The 18,338-nt window shown below is 45.8% G+C and overlaps 1 protein-coding gene across 6 annotated transcripts in view; it reads right to left on the reverse strand.

Annotated features, from left to right (window-relative positions):
• Window positions 1-18,338, reverse strand: part of PCDH1 (protocadherin 1) — an 80,708-nt gene that overhangs the window by 8,902 nt on the left and 53,468 nt on the right. For all 6 annotated transcript variants that reach the window (XM_083519058.1, XM_083519059.1, XM_083519061.1 and 3 more), the window contains exon 4: window positions 7,124-7,343. In XM_083519058.1, coding sequence (XP_083375184.1) covers window positions 7,124-7,343 — 220 coding nt within the window. The remainder of the gene's footprint in view (window positions 1-7,123; window positions 7,344-18,338) is intronic.

Below are 18,338 nucleotides of genomic sequence, written 5' to 3' on the forward strand. Positions count from 1 at the left end.
TGAGTTGGCGTGCAGTCCTTACTCATGAGAATCTCTCCTTGCAGGTCTTGCCTCCAAGCAGGTGCTACATCTAGATGGTTGGGCCTCCTGCCTCCCCATAGGTGCTGCCTTCCCCTGGGAGAGAGCGCTGGACCGGCCTCCACCTCTACTTCCTGCTCAGTCACCCCAGGCTGTGGCTCAGAGCCCTCCCCAGACTCCGACAGCACTCTTTCCCCCACAGGAAGCGGGGAAGAGGGTTGAACTCCTGTCTCAACTTTGGGGCCGTACGTGTTTGGAGAGAGGGAAAGGCTTCCATCCAGGGGCATACGAAGTGGGAGGCGGGTGCCACTCTGGGTGTGTGTGTGACAAGATGGCTCCTGCCCTCCCCCCGATGTAGAACGGCCAAGGGCGCATGGCATCCATACGGGCTGACATTCTCTCGCACCATCCGTATGGGCTACCTCTTGCACGACGACTGCACAGGCTGCCGCGCGTGCGCGCTCCATACAGGATGCGACACATGCACAGTCCGTACAGGCTGCCACTTGCACGATGACTGTACAGGCTGTTGCATGAGCAGCATCCCATACGGACTGTGCATGTGCTGCATCCTGAATGGAGTGCGCATGTGCAGCAGCCCGTGTGGTCGTGCTGCAATAGGCAGCCCGTACGGATGTCCGCATGAGATGATGCAAGAGAGCTGCACATGCGCAATACGTACGGGCCGCACATGCGCAATACGTACGGGCTACCCTGCCCCGAGTGCCAGAGAGGGTTCCTCCGCCACTGCTTCCATCTCCTCCAACCTCTGACTCATCTCCCTTCAGAGTCTGCCATCCGGGTCTGAGCTTGACGGTACTAAGATTGTAATGACATGGTTGGGTCTTGCAAAGCACCCTAAGATTTCCACAGGGACCTTAGAAGTTTCTATTGGGGAAGAGCGGCTGGTGATTGCTTATTTGAGGCCCCCTTATGAGACATCCTGCTACTTTATTTTATTTTATTTATTAAAGATTTTCTTGATTTACAAAAGTGTTTGCAATGTCTCTCTCTGGTACCCCCCCCATGTAACATTTTTACAAATCAGTTTCATTTGTTGAGACATTAGGAAGAAAAGGGGGAAAGAGCTGGAGGGGGGAAAGGCGAGTGGGGGTGGGGTCGGGTGGTGATGTTTCTCTTTTACTTACTATATGTAGGGTTTGGTGTCAGCGTTGCTTGTGCAGGTTCTTTGCTGTTCGCTTGTGTTCCTTTGGTGGTGAGAGAGGTTGGGGTTGGCCTAGGGTGTGGCTGTTCATTTGTGGTTGGCTGTGGTGGTCTTTGTTTTCATGTGTGAGTGGGGTGGGTGGGTGTTTTGGATCAGGTTAGCCATATTGATTTGTATGCTGTTGGTGGGTTTTTGTCGTTGTCTTGTTGGGCTGTGTATGTGATAAAGGGGAGCCATACCGGGGGGAAGGTGTCTTCTTCTATTTGTCCCCATGTCAGTTTCAGTTTATTAGTTAATTTTTCTAGTAGGGCTGTTTCCCATACTATTTGGTACCATTGGTCCATGCTTACTCCTGACAGGTCTCTCCAGTGTCTGGCTATGATGCTTACATTCTGCTACTGTTGGCATCTATTACTGCCCACACCGGTGCAGAACATTTGGTCATGCCTTTCCTGAAAGGGCCTTTCCCCCTGGTGTTTGTTTCAAAGCATTTACTGCTAATGAGCTTTTCCTTTAATCTGCAGTGTGCAGTTACTTTTTTTGCATTTATTCCCTGACAGAATAAGCATCAAAGAACTCAAAGTAAGCAGGATGTTCATCAATGGAACTTCCTGCCACTGTAGAGCAGGCAGTGAGATTGCTGTAGGAACTTACATCTACTGATGCTGCTAATCTTTGTTTTGCATTTGCAACAGGAGGGACCCATAAAAGGAAAACGCTGCAGCTGGAAACAACATATTCCCTAAGCCCAGAGCTAGGAATAATAGCTAGCTAGTAGAGTTGGAAGGGGCCCTGAGGGTCATCTAGTCCAACCCCCTGCAATGCAATAATCTCAACTAAAGCATCGTTGACAGATGGCCATCCCATCTCTGCTTAAAAGCCACCAAGGAAGGTGAGTGCACCACCTTCTGAGTCCATTCAACTGTTGAACACCTCTTACTGTCAGAAAGTTCCTCCTGATGTTTAGCTGGAGTCTCTTTTCTTGTAACTTAAAGCCATTGGTAGGAGTCCTCCCCTCCAGAGCAGGAGTGCTCCTTCTTCCATGTGACAGCTCTTAATATACCGTATTTTTTGCTCTATAAGACTCACTTTTTCCCTCCTAAAAAGTATGGGGAAATGTGTGTGCGTCCTATGGAGTGAATGCAGGCTGCACAGCTATCCCAGAAGCCAGAACAGCAAGAGGGATCGCTGCTTTCGCTGTGCAGCAATCCCTCTTGTTGTTCTGGTTTCTGAGATTCAGAATATTTTTTTTCTTGTTTTCCTCCTCCAAAAACTAGGTTCGTCTTATGGTCTGGTGCGTCTTATAGAGCAAAAAATACGGTATTTGGTGATGGCTACCCTATCTCCTCTCAGTCCCCTCTTCTCCAGGCGAAACATACCCAGATCCTTCAACCGTTCCTCATAAGGCTTGGTTTCCAGACCTTTGATCATTTTGGTTGCCCTCCCTACCTCAGATTCAGAAGCATTCCAGGGAAAAGATTTGGAGGTAAATGCAGCAGGCAACAGGCCTGCAAGCAGATCCCCAGTGAAGGAATTGGAAGAGGCCTGTAAGGCACTGGAATTAATGGGGCTAAGCTAGTCATGTCGATTCATTTCAGTGGGTTTACTCTGAGTAGAAATAACATTGGCTACAACCCAAAGGTTTCAGGCATTGGATAATCAGTGGTTAAGATAGAAGGAGAGAGCATGCAGCTAGTGCAAAACAAAGACAGGATTGTTTCAATTGTTTCCACTGCCTTGACGCCAACCCATTAAGCCGCCACCCAAGGACAGGTATTAAATCTCCCTTCTCTCTTGGCAAGCAAGCCTAGCAAAACCCTCAGGGTCTCCCTGCTTCTCCATCTTCTGTTTCCAGCCTAATCATGTCTCTCTTTCTTCCCCTTGCTATTGTGAGTTCTTCCCTCCTTAGATGGCATCACCTCCAAATCTCAGATCCATCTTTCCTCACAGTCTATAGCCACCCACTGGAATTTCAGGCTGGCAGGCAAAGAGTGCACTTTGCAGCAGATCTGAGCCACAGAATGCTTTGTATGTCTGCTCAGGATTAAGTCCCACTATGTTCAGTGTGGGGGCTTCTTCCTTGGTAAGTGTATTTGGAATATTCAGTAATGGGATTTGTATAGTTAGAAGGATATAAACACTATTGACAAAAAGAGAGCATAATTAATGGAGCAGTCCAATAGAGAAGTCTATGCTTTTGGTTCAGGATCCAAATCAACAAGAAGCAAGGGGTGGTACCAAAGGGGGTCTACTAATGCTTGGTTGACCAAAGAACTACAACAGCCTGGAGCCAACCCTTCCATTCATCTAGCTAGGCTACATGTTTACTATGATGGTTCACCTGAGAACAGGGACTCCTCCTAAGTTATTTTCTGCATATACTACAGCACAGTAAGTGGAAATGCAAAATGTGAAAACTTTGCAAAGGGGGTGCTTCTGTGCAGGAACTGAAGCCCAGCCACTCATTAAGAATTCACTATATAGCTGACAAAGGTCCGTATAGTTAAAGCTATGGTTTTCCCAGTAGTGATGTATGGAAGTGAGAGCTGGACCATAAAGAAGGCTGATCGCTGAAGAATTGATGCTTTTCAATTGTGGTGCTGGAAGAGACCCTTGAGAGTTCCATGGACTGCAAGAAGATCAAACCTCTCCATTCTGAAGGAAATCAGCCCCGAGTGCTGACTGGAAGGACAGATCCTGAAGCTGAGGCTCCAATACTTTGGCCACCTCATGAGAAGAGAAGACTCCCTGGAAAAGACCCTGATGTTGGGAAAGATGGAGGGCACAAGGAGAAGGGGACGGCAGAGGATGAGATGGTGGGACAGTGTTCTCAAAGCTACACTCATGAGTTTGACCAAACTGGAAGGCAGGAATGCCTGGCGTGCTCTGGTCTATGGGGGTCACGAAGAGTTGGACACAACTAAACGACTAAACAACAGCAACATATAGTTCTTATAGTGCAATGGTATACAGATGCATGAGTACATTACTGTACTATGGTGAGTGGATAAAAAGAGTAAACAATATTATTATTGTGATTTTGTTGATGTATCTTTATGTTACTTCAAAGCTACATTGGGAGGATTTGTATCCTGATATAAATAAATGTAATGTATAATAAATGGACAGAGTATACTGCATTTCGACAGGTATTTTGTCCAATTTTATTCCCCTCCCCGGAGCTAACATGCAGGGAGTTTTTACGTGAGGAAGTATCCAAAAATATGACCCCCCCCCCACATCTGCAATCTGATGTTTAACCCGTGGAAATTAATGAACATGGCTTGACTTAGGTCCATTAACTTCAACATGTAAGTCTACTTTAAGTAAAACTTAGTTGACTATCACCCAGTGTCTAGAAATCTACCACCCAAATGGTATGTGAAACTTGCAGAATGGCTCAAAAATGTTGTTCTTTAAGATATTCTGAAGGTCTGAGGGAAACCAGTTGGAGCTGTCAGCTATGGATTTTTGGTGGACATAAAATACCTGGACTTGCTTAGTGAATAAAATCATCAAGTGAGGGATTTATCCTTTTTCCTTATGTTACATTATGTTAAGTATATTTAAGTATGTTAAGTATATTTAAATCCAGCATCTAGGCTGGATTGAGGTACTGTTGCAGAACAAGGTGGAGGTATCATCAGTGCTTGGAATGAATTCCTTCAGTTGAACCAAGTTCACTGAACTAGCTAAAAAAATAAATAAATCTGAACTACACACAAAAGTAGTTTCCCAAAGTTGCCAGGTAAACTAAAGGTGAATTAAGTTCATTTTGGAGTAGAACTTTGAATAATTTCTAGTTCATCTTCATGTTCATTCTCTCCCTGCCTCCATTGGGCTCCTAGCTCTTTAAAGAAAGCAGAACATGGAGGCAACATTCTAAGGTTTATTAGGCAGATATGGAGGCACTGCTGTTGCTAAGGATGCTTAGTCACTTAATCACTGTTGCTAAGCAACCAGAAGGAAGGAATGTGAGGGATTTTCTGTATCTTCCCTGATTAAGAGATTTGTTCTCTTCCAACAGGAGCAGCTGGCAGTGAGAAGTACAGGAACAGGAACAAAGTGAATGATTTCTTGTGCTTTTAACGACTGTGTGGCTGGCACAAATTAAACAGGGCAAGCCTTTTCTAGCATGGAAATACAATTGTGAGGCAAGCCTTACCTGTTCATATTCTTGTCTTTCAGACATCTTTTTACTTGTTTCTGGCACTGGATTTACTTGTGGATACTCTATTTTAGCACAGCATCATGTAACACCCGAATGCAGGTATATTATATATATTTTCCCGCCCCCCCCCCAATTTAATTTAAAAATTAACAATCTCTCTGCAAGACCATGAAATGTATGTGTCCCCAAACCTGAGTGCAAGGCAGGGGAAAGGATCTGATACCCAATGCACAAAATCACCTCTTTTAAGCCAGGTTTATGCTCCAACAGGAACCCATTTCACAGAAGGAAAAGTAGTGATACTAACTAAGGAGACAGTTAACTTGCCCCAGAACCCAAGGACAAAGGCAGAGGTGGGGGCTGATGCCAAAAGCATAAAACCATTCCTTAACCTACAGTTCTCTCTTTCAGGATCACCCACAACTCTCTTTTACACACATTCCCCTAAAGCACACTCACACTCAAAACTTTCACACACACACAAACATCTTCTCTCCCTGTTACTTAACCTCCTGTTGCCCCTCCCCCCACCATTAAAATTCAGCGGGGTGAATTATTTCATTCAAGTGGCGCTGGAAATCTTAATAATAAATTGAGGTAGGTTATTTTTGGCCTCCTCTTTTTCTTCCCTCCTACTTCCTTAATCCTTAGCAGCCCAAGGCAAGCATGTACCCAAGCTGCTGCTCAACATGCAAATTTCTGTCTTTGTTTTGGGGTTTCATTTCTACATAAGTGTTGATGCATTAAAGATAAAGGGACCCCTGACCGTTAGGTCCAGTCGTGGCCGACTCTGGGGTTGCAATGCTCATCTCGCTTTATTGGCCGAGGGAGCAGGCGTACAGCTTCCAGGTCATGTGACCAGCATGACTAAGCTGCTTCTGGCAAACCAGAGCAGTGCACGGAAACCCCGTTTACCTTCCCGCTGGAGTGGTACCTATTGATCTACTTGCACTTTGATGTGCTTTCGAACTGCTAGGTTGGCAGGAGCTGGGACCGAGCAGCGGGAGCTCACCCCATTGCGGGGATTCAAACTGCCAACCTTCTGATTGCCAAGTCCTAGGCTCTGTGGTTTAATCCATAGCGCCACCCACGCCCCATGTTGATGCATTAGTGATCTGCTATTCTTCCACTTTGTTTTCTGGACTTTGCAGTTTTCTGAAGTCCACAGGCTGTATCTTCTTTTCTTACGGTTTACTGATGTGCACCAGTACATCTGGGGACTGACTAATTTACAACACGGAAAGGAATGTGAATCCTATTGTGTCATCACATCCAAGGTCCCTTTTTGCCCTGTGCATATGTTCTGGTGTGCATCAGTAACCACCAGCAGCAAGAACATAGATGGAAACTGAAAACGGTGCACAAAAAAAGGCATTCACCAAATCGGAAATTATGTTGAGAATTACACCAAGTTAAGTCGGAAGGTAGACTGAACAGAATGCAGATCATAGCAAACTCATGGAAGGGTATGGATTAAATCCATCCATATGCTGAATAGTCTGCTACAAACTCATGTCTTGAAACCCTGTGTGTCTTCTGCTCCTTTCATTCCTTCCCCTATCCACTCTTTGGATATCGATCTGTCCCAAATTTTTACAGCAAATTTACCATCAAAGTATTTCCCTGCCACTGTTGACGCCCGATGCACAATCCTGCTCTCTTCCTTGCTTTGGTAGCAGCAGTGCACGCTCTTTGGCAAGTGGGAAGCAGATCTACTCATACTGGTGGGTTTCCTAAAGAGCCTTAGCCATTTTGAGCAGGGTCCTTACCATTCTCAGGGTGCTCAATTTCCCCAATGCTGCCGTCTGGCGTGGTGCGCTCATAGTGATCCTCCGGCAAAGCCAGTGGTCCAATGCGGGGCCCCGATGACGACTTGCTGCTTGGTGTTTCTGACTCCTCAAGACCACTGTCATAGTAACTGTGTTGGGAGGGGTCCTGCAGATCTTGCGCCTGATTGGCTGCAGAGAATGTCACTCGGCGATGAGGTAACTGCGCAAAAACAAAAACAAAACAACAAAAAATCACAAAAACATATTCCATAGGTGAACTGCAAAATGTTGCCACTACAATCAGGGGCAAACGAAGGCGTCGTGACACCCAGGGCAGCAAACCGCTATGTACGGCGCATGTGCGGTGTCGCTACGTACTGTTTATGCGCCAAAGTAGCGATGCTGCACATGCGCCGGACATAGCAGTTTGCTGGTGGCGTCGCTCCAGCGCCACCAGGATCCTCTGCTCGTGGCTACAGCCGCAAATGGAGGATCCTCCACATGTGGCTGTGACGGTGCAATGGCTGCTCACACCGTCACGAGCCCCCGCGAGGTGCCTTCTTGTCACCCCCCCCCAGACATGGCACCCGGGGCACACCGCCCGCACCGCCCCTGTTGCGACGCCACTGACTACAATGAATAGCAAGGAAGCTCAACTTATCAATGCAACCTGAGAAACACTTCTTCGTTAAGAGAGCCCACCTAGATCATGAGATGAGCTAGACTGTACCCAGTACATGCAACAGTAATAAATACTAAGAGCTGTTAGCAACCTGAAGATAGTCAATGCCAACGATCTTTGTACTAAACATAAGGCAGAGATTCAAGATGCCTTCTCACACTTTGTGATGCTGCCTCCTCAAAAGTACAAAGCACATAAAAGGTACATCTAAACCTCCAAGATTCCCTAGTGTGTGTGTGTGTGTGTGTGTGTGTGTGTATGTACGTGTATGTCTATCTATCATCTATCTATCATTTATCTCTCTCTCTCTCTCTCTCTCTCTCTCTCTCTCTTATCTATCTATCTATCTATCTATCTATCTATCTATCTATCTATCTATCTATCTATCTATCATCTATCTATCTATCATCTATCATCTCTCTCTCTCTCTCTCTCTCATCTATCTATCTATCATCTATCTATCTATCTATCTATCTATCTATCATCTATCTATCATCTATCTATCATCCATCTATCTATCTATCTATCTATCTATCTATCTATCTATCTATCTATCATCTATCTATCTATCTATCTATCTATCATATCTATCTATCTATCTATCATCTATCTATCTATCTATCTATCTATCTATCTATCTATCTATCTATCATCTATCTATCTATAATAAATCACTGTTTTACATATTTTTACCCTTCCTTTCAAGTTATGTACCCTTTCAAAGTGGTTTCTTTGCTCATAAGTGCCATAGTCACAGAGGCGCCTGATGAAGTAGACGCCAGTCCCCCAAAATGTATGTCGTGGGGGTGGCGGCTTGCCAGCGTGCAAGATGGCTGTATAATTTAATCTCTCCCATACCCACCAAGGTCCTTTTTGCTCTATACCAACATAACTTAGATGCGCTAAGTTGTTGAGACGGACAATCTAGCAGGGGAATGCAACTGGCATCTGGTAGGAGACATACAAAACCCCCTGAATTAGATCTGCCTGAAAGAGAACATTCTTAGTTGGGGCTGTCAAGCGCCAATGAAACTGATACCGTGCAGGATGGGCTCCGACCAGGGAAAGGCGTGAAACTAACAACCTGTCAAATGGTGGAGACATTGCTCATTACTTTAAATCGCCCCACAATGACTTAGCAGCGGACTGGCAAGCAGCGATTGCACGGCTTGGTCTGAACCGTTCCGATTTGCAGGGATGGTGGATACGGCAAGCAAGGCGTTTGAACTGCCTCTGCCCCCCATCTCAGAATCCCTTTCTCCCTCTGGCAGATCACCCATCCCACACAGGGCTCATGGCAACCCTCTTGATTAACCAGGTCTGAAGCTCCTCTTTGCTGTCCTTACTGCAAGGTTGAATATGGTGGGGTGGTGATACCTCAGTGCAGTTTGAGTATATTGCACCGATCCTGCCCAGACGGCACTGGCTGCCATTTAGCTTCCGGACCCAATTCAAAGTGCTGGTTTTGACCTATAAAGCCTTAAATGGCTCAGGACCGCAATCAGGGCTGGATTTAGGTTTGATGAGGCCCTAAGCTACTGAAGGTAAAAGGTTAAGGGACCCCTGACCATTAGGTCCAGTTGTGACCGACTCTGGGGTTGTGGCGCTCATCTCGCTTTATTGGCCGAGGGAGCCGGCGTACAGCTTCCGGGTCATGTGGCCAGCATGACTTCTGGCGAAACAAAGCTGCGCACGGAAACGGCGTTTACCTTCCCACCCGAGCGATACCTATTTATCTACTTGCACTTTGAGGTGCTTTTGAACTGCTAGGTTGGCAGGAGCAGGGACCGAGCAACGGGAGCTCACCCTAGCACGGGGATTCAAACCGCCGACCTTCTGATCGGCAAGTCCTAGGCTCTGTGGTTTAACCCACAATGCCACCCATTGAAGGTAATGGGGCCTTTTATATGTCCAGCTGTCCTTTGTCAACAACAAATTGTCACTGGTTTTTTTGTGTTGAATATATGCCATATGGTAATTTATGGACCTAATAGGTATCTAAAGCCATTTGCACATAACAAAATATGTATTTTATCAAAGCAATTGTCGATCTGTACTGTATATAGAAATGAGCAAACCAGTGATATTTTAGGGAGCAGGCTAGCAGGCGGGGCCCATTACTTACATCATAGGAGACTACACAATACAAAACACTGTTGCTGTATGTAGGTTTGTTTTATTTGTTTTTTATCTTATATTTTGGAAATGTACATCCAGGTTTCCCCCCCCCCCTTTAAATTTTTTTGGGGCCCCAAGAGAGTGGGGCCCTAAGCTATAGCTTGTTTAGCTTATGCACTGACCGCAATACCTCAAGGATGGCCTCTCCCCATATGAACCAGCCTGGACCCTGTGATCATCCTTTGAAACCCTTCTTCATGGGCCTCCCTCACAAGAGGTCTGGTGGGTGGTAACATGAAAACGAGCCTTTTCCGTGGTGGCTCCCCATTTGGGGAACCCTTTTCCCAGGGAGGCTGACCTGGGGCCTTCCTTACAAATCTTTAGGCATCAGGCAAAAACATCCCTTTTCTCCCAGGCCTTTGGCTAATTAAACCATCTATGGCCTTTTAAACTCAGGTGCTGGGGGTTACTGTTTTGTTTGTTGCTATGGTATATGTTTTTGTGATTTTACATTTTAAATTGCCAGGTGATCCTTGGATGAATAGCAGTACAGAAATTTAATTAATAAATACATCCATCCATCCATCCATCCATCCATCCATCCATCCATCCGTCTGTCCGGGTTTCATTCTGACTAGGCAGACTGCAGATTCTATGCATAGAGGTTTTAACTCTCAGAAGGTCTCAACATCCCTGAGTATTCTTGATATTTTTAAAGTATTCAACTAAATCGCAAAATTAATAAAAGCAATAGACACATTAAGCAACAAGGCATTTTTTTTTAAAGACAAACAAAAGGAAAAATTAAATGGAACAAAGAGAATTTAAAACAAGTAATTATAGCGGGTGTTGTTTGTTAAAACACAGAATGTGATTAGAATAAAAAAAGAAACAAATAAATAAATCACATAAATAAAAGCCGTACAGCTGAACTAAGGCAGGGGTAAAATGGAATGACCCTATACTGATCCCTCCTAAAAGTTTGCAAAATAACAACCAAACTTACACAATCTGGAAAAAATGAAAAACAGCAGAATGAAGTCAAATTGATTGAAATATTGATTTTCAGTTGTTTGCTAGAAAACAGAAAGCAGCTGGGAAGAATGCCAACAGTCCACTCTTCTTCCAAGCCCCCTGCTTTTTCAGGCAGAACTCGCAGAACAGCATCAAGGAAACAAATGCTTTTTATTTACTTCAACATTCCTCCTCCAAATCATTGTAATATGTATGCCTTGGAAGAATATTTCGCTCTCGTAAAAACCTAGATCTGACCACCAAAAAAAGCCCACCTCTCCACCTTCTTCCCACTTGAGCTCAGGGTGTTTTTTGTTTAATTGCAATAGTTGCTTTATGTTAAATAGGAAAATGTCGTGGTTTGGGGGGAGGGGGTGGCTAAGTCCACAGATCAACATCAGACTTTAGAGGGTCCCTGGTGTGATGTGAGATGCCTTATTGCTGGTACAGTCCAACACAAACATGTGAAAACCTCACCCAAATTCACTTCATAATTTGGGCTGCATATCCCTAATACAGAGGGACGAAGGTGGCGCTGTGGGTTAAACCAGAGCCTAGGACTTGTCGATCAGAAGGTCGGCGGTTTAAATCCCCGCAACAGGGTGAGCTCCCGTTGCTTGGTCCCTGCTCCTGCCAACCTAGCAGTTCGAAAGCACATCAAAGTGCAAGTAGATAAATATGTACCACTCTGGGGGGAAGGTAAACGGCGTTTCCGTGCGCTGCTCTGGTTCGCCAGAAGCAGCTTAGTCCTACTGGCCACATGACCCGGAAGCTGTACGCCGGCTCCCTCGGCCAGTAAAGCGAGATGAGCACTGCAACCCCAGAGTCGGTCATGACTGGACCTAATGGTCAGGGGTCCCTTTATCCCTAATGCAAACTCATGTAGATCCATTCCTAAACAGTCTGTCCTCGGGGTCAGAAATTAGGCGGTTGTGTCAAAGTTTTCATAGAATCATATCATTCATAGCATTCTGGAGTCAGATGAGATCCTGGAAGTACTCTGGTCAATGCAGAACAGCCACTTTTACTCTAACCAAAACACAAACTAGAATGTAGGACCAATAGAGTCAAACAATAAAAGCGATCTGGCAACGGAGGAGCATGAAGTAGGCTTCTTACTCACATATATCATATAGAATCAAACCAGAATTCAACTGCTATGTAGTAAAACCTCAAAGCTGGAAGCTGTACAGTGGTACCTCAGGTTACATACGCTTCAGGTTACAGACTCCGCTATCCCAGAAATAGTGCTTCAGGTTAAGAACTTTGCTTCAGGATGAGAACAGAAATCGTGCTCTGATGGCGCGGCAGCAGCGGGAGGCCCCATTAGCTAAAGTGGTGCTTCAGGTTAAGAACAGTTTCAGGTTAAGAACAGACCTCCGGAACAAATTAAGTACTTAACCTGAGGTACTACTGTATTTTAATTTAGATAGTAAAGATAAAGGAACCCCTGACCGTTAAGTTCAGTCGTGGATGACTCTGGGGTTGCGGCGCTCATCTCGCTTTCAGGCTGAGGGAGCCGACGTTTGTCTGCAGAGAGTTTTCTGGGTCATGTGGCCAGCATGACTAAGCCGCTTCTGGCGAACCAGAGCAGCACATGGAAACGCCGTTTACCTTCCCGCTGGAGCGGTACCTATTGATCTACTTGCACTTCGTGCTTTTGAACTGCTAGGTTGGCAGGAGCAGGGACCGAGCAACGGGAGCTCAGCCCGTCGCGGGGATTTGAACCGCCGACCTTCTAATCGGCAAGCCCTAGGCTCTGTGGTTTAGACCACATCTTCAAATATCTAAAAGCCATGGAAGATGCAGCAAGCTTGTTGTCTCCTGCTCTGGAGGGCAGGACCCGAACCAATGGCTTCAAGTTGCAAGAAAGAAGATTCCGACTAAACATTCAGAAAGAACTTTCTGACAGTAAGAGCTGTTTGACAGTGGAACAGTCTCCCTTGGGAGGTTGTGGACTCTCCTTCCTTGGAGGCTTCTAAGCAGAGGTTGAGTGGCCATCTGTCATGGATGTTTTAGCTGAGATTCCTGCATTGCAGGGGTCTGGACTGGATGACCCTTGGGGTCCCTTCCAACTGTGCAATTCTATGATTCTAGCCTCTTTAGTGTTTCCAGTAGTTTCCTCCCTCCCTTAATCTTGTCAAACACTAAACTTTTTTCATAGATTGCTTTCTTCCTGTGATCTGAGGCAGCCACCTCAGGTGAAGAAGTGAGGATAGATAAACAGTTGTGGCTTCTGGTGAGATCTCATGGGGTTCTTGTGATATCTAACCAGAAGCCACTGTAGTCACTTCTCCTGCGGTGGGGGAGCACTCTGCCTGCCCCTGCTGCCATGACTGATCAAAAAGCAAGGGAAATCAGCATCTTCCAGGTTTCCGTGAGATCTTGCAGGCCTCTTGCGAGATCTCTCTGGAACCTGGAAGCTGCACAAGCCTGCTAAGTGAGGTTTCAGCAGGAGGGCTCCTTCCCATTTCAGCTCAGGTGGTGAAATGGGATGGACTGTCCCTGGGCCTACCACCTGCTCACTTGACCCTTGCCTTTTAGGACTGGGTGTCTAGGCTTCTGAGGTAGCTTAATACCTCCCTGAAGGAAGGGTTTGTTCCTATCTGCTTCAAGGAGGTGCTGATAAGACTACTTATGGACCCCTCGGTCTCAAATTTCCCTCTTGAGGGCAAGGTGCTGGATGAGTGGTTACCTCTTAATTCCAGACAGTCTTGGGTGATGGTGATTATTTGGATCCATTCCAGTCTGGTTGCAGGCCTGGTTACGGGACAAAAAGTAGCTTTCACTGGTGAATGGATGGGTTATGTGCTACCATATTAGTTCTGGACCTCTCATAGCAGCTTTCAGTACCACCTACCATGGTATCCTTCTAGGTCACCTGTTGGGGTTGGGCTAAAGGGGGCACCATCTTACAGTAGTTTTGGCCCTTCCCAGGTGGCCGTACTTAATAGGGTGGTGCCAGGGTTTACAGAGTTCCATGGGAGTCTATATGATTTTCAGCCAATGAGGAAAGCCATCGAGAAGCTTGCAGTGCTGTTAGTACATTGGTGACACACAACTCTACCTCTCTTTGTCATCCTCTAATCAAGGGGTTGCTGAAGTTCTGAACCGATGGCTGGAGACAGTTCTGGGGTGGGTGAGGGTGAATAACCTGAGTTTAAATCTGAGCAAGATTGTGAGTTCCCCAGATCCAGATCCAGAAGGAGGTTTACAACTGGTTCTGGATGCAATAGTACCCCCCTTGAAAGACCAAACTCACACAAAAACTAAATCCATATGAAAAAGATCCCTGTTCAATCCTTTTTGTATGGTTTAATTAATGTGCATAATCATACTAACTGAAAACTGCAGCAAATTGCACATGACAGCAAGCTTGACGAAAAAGGGATTGCAAATGCATTGCTGCCACTCCTCAAATAAGAAATTTCAGAACTCTGAACTTAGAAAGAAAACCAGATTGTTGCCCTCATATCTGACTGTTTGTTGTTGTTGTTTAGTCGTTTAGTCGTGTCCGACTCTTCATGACCCCATGGACCAGAGCACACCAAGCACTATCTGACTGTTTACTCCATTTAATTCAATGCGATTTTCTTCTGAGTATACATGCATCCCACAATATTTGTTACAACTTACTTTGTAATAATAATAATAATAATAATAATAATAATAATAATAATAATAATAATTCATTAGGAGTTCTAGAAAGTGCGGAATTTAAAACAACACACTGGAGTGTGTCTCTTCCAAAACGATGGCCTTAAAGAACTGCAGTCTCAGAAAGATTCCAGATTGCCAACAGCAGGGTGGTTCCTTTCCCCTTAATATATCGAGGGCTGAGGGCGGTCCATTTCTGTTGCTTGAAAAGGCGCCTGTTCCAGCCAGCTGATATTCTGATGCAGAGGTGGGCTGGGAGAAAACTCTTCCTGGCCAGCACATTTCACGCTCTTTTGATTACTGTTCAGCGTGATATGGAACATCTTGGGGAACAAATCCCTCTTTAATGAGGCAGTTGGTTTCCTGCAACACATTGCAAATGTGGTGTGAACAACACCCACACTTCTTGGTAGTCTGGAAACAGAGGAGGCTGCCTTATATCAGTGGTCCCTCTAACTCACTATTGCTGCTAGTAACTGGCAGTGCTTTTCCAGGGTTTCAAACTAGAGTCTGTCCTTGCCTTACCTAGAGATGCCAGCGACTGAAGCTGGGACCTCTGCCTGCCCTACCCCTGAGTCACAGGGCTTCTAACACAGCAGGTGAACACACTTATTATCATTCAGTAATGTCACTACCACTTGGTTTCCTGACCAGCAACACCTGAGCCAGTTCTGGGTGTTCCTTGGGAAGAGTTGCTTGGGCTCTTATCACTTCCACTGCCCGCTGCAATTCACAGCGTACCTTCGTTGCTCTGTGCTCTGGTTCCGCTTACGGAGTTTGTTTCCTTCTCAGCTGCAGCCACAGAGACACCTGCTGGTAGTTGCTACTCAATACTTACTCACTTTGATGTGGCTATCCATCTCATCATTTTGTCAAGGGGAAGCAGTAAGATGAGAAGGAGGAGAATTATGCCCTTTATATGCAAACTACATTATTAAGCGTACACTGTTTGCCTGCAAGCCTAGAGTTTCCTCTGCATTACCTTTAAAGAAAAAGAAAACAATGCCCCACAGAGGAACTTACATTGGCCACAAGAAAAGCTGAATCTGTAACCTGCATAAATGATGTAAATTAGCATTATTATTTTGAAAGATTTACCCAGCATTTTCACTAATAATGCTTTCTATACTAGAAGTCACCAATGTGGGGCCAATGGGCTCCATGGAGGCTTGCAAAGCTATCTACTCCCCTCTGTGCCAGAAATGTTGGCAATGACTATGATTGAAATAATGGTAATAGTTGCTTCTTCCCAGTTCCTGCTTGACCCTGTCTGTGCATTGGGCCTGGTGGGGCAGAGGACATGGCAGTGAGTGGTAGGTGGAGCTAAAAGTTGGTGTCCCTACGTCCTCTTGCTTTGCCCATAGGAAGCGCCATGAGTTCCAAGTAGCAGGGCTGGCTGGATGCAATGGATGCTCCTGGAGAGGGTCTCAGTGGGGTTGGACAGACCCTGCCAGGGGCTTGCGGATGAGGATTCAGGGAGAGGTGCAAGTTTGGCGGGATCCTCTCTGCCCAATCCCATCACCCAGGCATGCAGCTTCTGCATCTCAGGAGTTGCCAGGGTCCACCCAGACATCTTGCTTGTGAGGCTAATCCTGCCTCCAAAGGCATCTGAGTCTGTCTCTGGTTTGGCCCCTCAAGAGAAACCTGTCTACTCCAGAGGATTCACAGCACAGGCCTGAGCCCAGTCTTCTCAAAGGAATGCCCGCTTGCATTTCCGGTCTAAGGAACAGTCCTGCTTGCCGGGCTAAGTTTGTGCCCATATCATGGGATCATAGGTGAGGAGGAGGTTGTTTGTTGGACCAACGTCTTAGCTTGCTTAGCCATGCATTGCATCTGCAGGGTCTTGAACTTCCCTTTGTTTACGTACTGCACTGATTTCAGTATTAACGGTTTTGTTGAACCCATAATTTGAGTTCTTCGCCCAGTGGGAACCAGGACAGGAAGCTGCCAAGTCAGACCTTCGGCTCCTCTTGCTCAGTACCGTCTGCACAGCACTTGACCACGGATTTAGACAGGGACCTTTCCTCTACCTGGAAATACCAGGGATTAACCCGACAGGCATGCAAACAAGATGCTCTGCTACTGACTTGCACTCCTACTCCTCCAGAATGCTAAGATTAAGAAATTAAACAGATGAAGCTATTCATCACCTGGCTAGAGAAACTTCCATTCTGAGCTTCTACATGTATAGTTAGAAGTAAGTTCCCCCGTGATGAAAAGATTTTATTCATTAGTGCACAGGACTGCAGCATTGATAAGCTTACTTTTCGTTCTCATTAGCTTTTTGTGTGTATCTGGCTGCTGCTAAATTCACAAGAGCAGAGCCAATGAAAAAGAAGCAGCTGGCAATCCTCTGCCTTGCAGAGACAAGTAGGGCTACCACCATTTTTCACAGAGCTCAGTCCTCCAAGGACCACCATTTTGGAGACATTTTCTTTTCCGTTCCGAGTATCATCCATTTTGAAGTAAGCAAAACTGTACGCATGTTTTATGTTTGAGTACTGAGTACAAAATTATCTCCCCCAAAGCCCTGAGATTCCTGATAACTTGTCCCCAGGCAGAAACAGCTCAGACCTGCCAATGGTTCTACTTCATTTTCTCCCTACAAATTGTGGAGAATTTTGGGAAACTCCACAGAATTGCTCTCCTTTACAGTGCTTTGATGGGCTGAATGGAACTCCCCTATCTACCCAGAGACAACAGGGAAACAGAGCAGGCAGGTGTGCTCAAAATATTAATCTAAGGGGCAGCTGGTCAAGTGGACTCCCTGGCTCTCCCAAAGCTTCTCTAAAGACACTTCCTTAAAGGTCTAGGGCAGGGGTCTGCAACCTTTAAGACAAAAAGAGCCACTTGGACCCGTTTCCGAAGAAAAAACAACTGGGAGCCGCAAAACTCGTCATTATAAAAATAACTTTTTTTGTCACTTTTTTAATTATTTCTTTGTTTGACCCCTCAGAATTACTCCTCCTCATAGAAATAAACGTTAAATTAACAAGTTACCTTTTTGTGTGTGTATGTTCTTCACTCCCCTTCAAAACAGTGACCAGTGTGCATGCCCCCTTTCAATGTAGCGGGCGGGCGGGAAGGTGACGTCGGGATGGTGCGTGACTAACGCACGCACCGCCCCCATGCGACGTCACAGCCAGTACAGCGCCCGCCACAGTGGGGAGTGTTGGGGCGCACAATGCGCCTCCTCCCCTCGCTAGTATCCGCCCCGTAGTCGCGGCAAAGGTGTAAAAGAGCCACATGCGGCTCCGGAGCCGCGGGTTGCAGACCCCTGGTCTAGGGCAAAAGTACCTTCTCAACTGCCCTTTATTTCAACAGCTGCCTTTGCCCTTACTGTATACTCACAGCGCCTGCTATCCAAATGCTCATTGTACAAAAATTCACTTATCCAAAGATGAGGAATTAGTGCCCAGACCTCGCAATACACACCACAGGTACCCAAACAGCCAGACCTACATGTAGTACTGTAAACACATAAACAGCCTTAAGCAAACTTTTCTTTTTGTGTTTTGGTCTGCAGCAACCGTTTCACTTGCAAAAAGCAAGCAAATAAGGAAAAGGTGCTCTCTTATTTTTCTGCTGTCTCCCTTTCCCTCCTTTTGCAAACTTTCAGAGGTTTTCCAGGGTTTTTTCATGTGTGCGTGTGTGTGTGAAAACTCCATGTTCAAGAATGCATTAGAAATTTCCCTATAGAAAGCAATGGAAATCGTTAGCTCGTTATGTGAATGTTCACACCAA

Source organism: Podarcis liolepis (assembly GCF_965112155.1).
Source record: "Podarcis liolepis genome assembly, chromosome: 8".
Classification (NCBI taxonomy): Eukaryota; Metazoa; Chordata; class Lepidosauria; order Squamata; family Lacertidae; genus Podarcis; species Podarcis liolepis.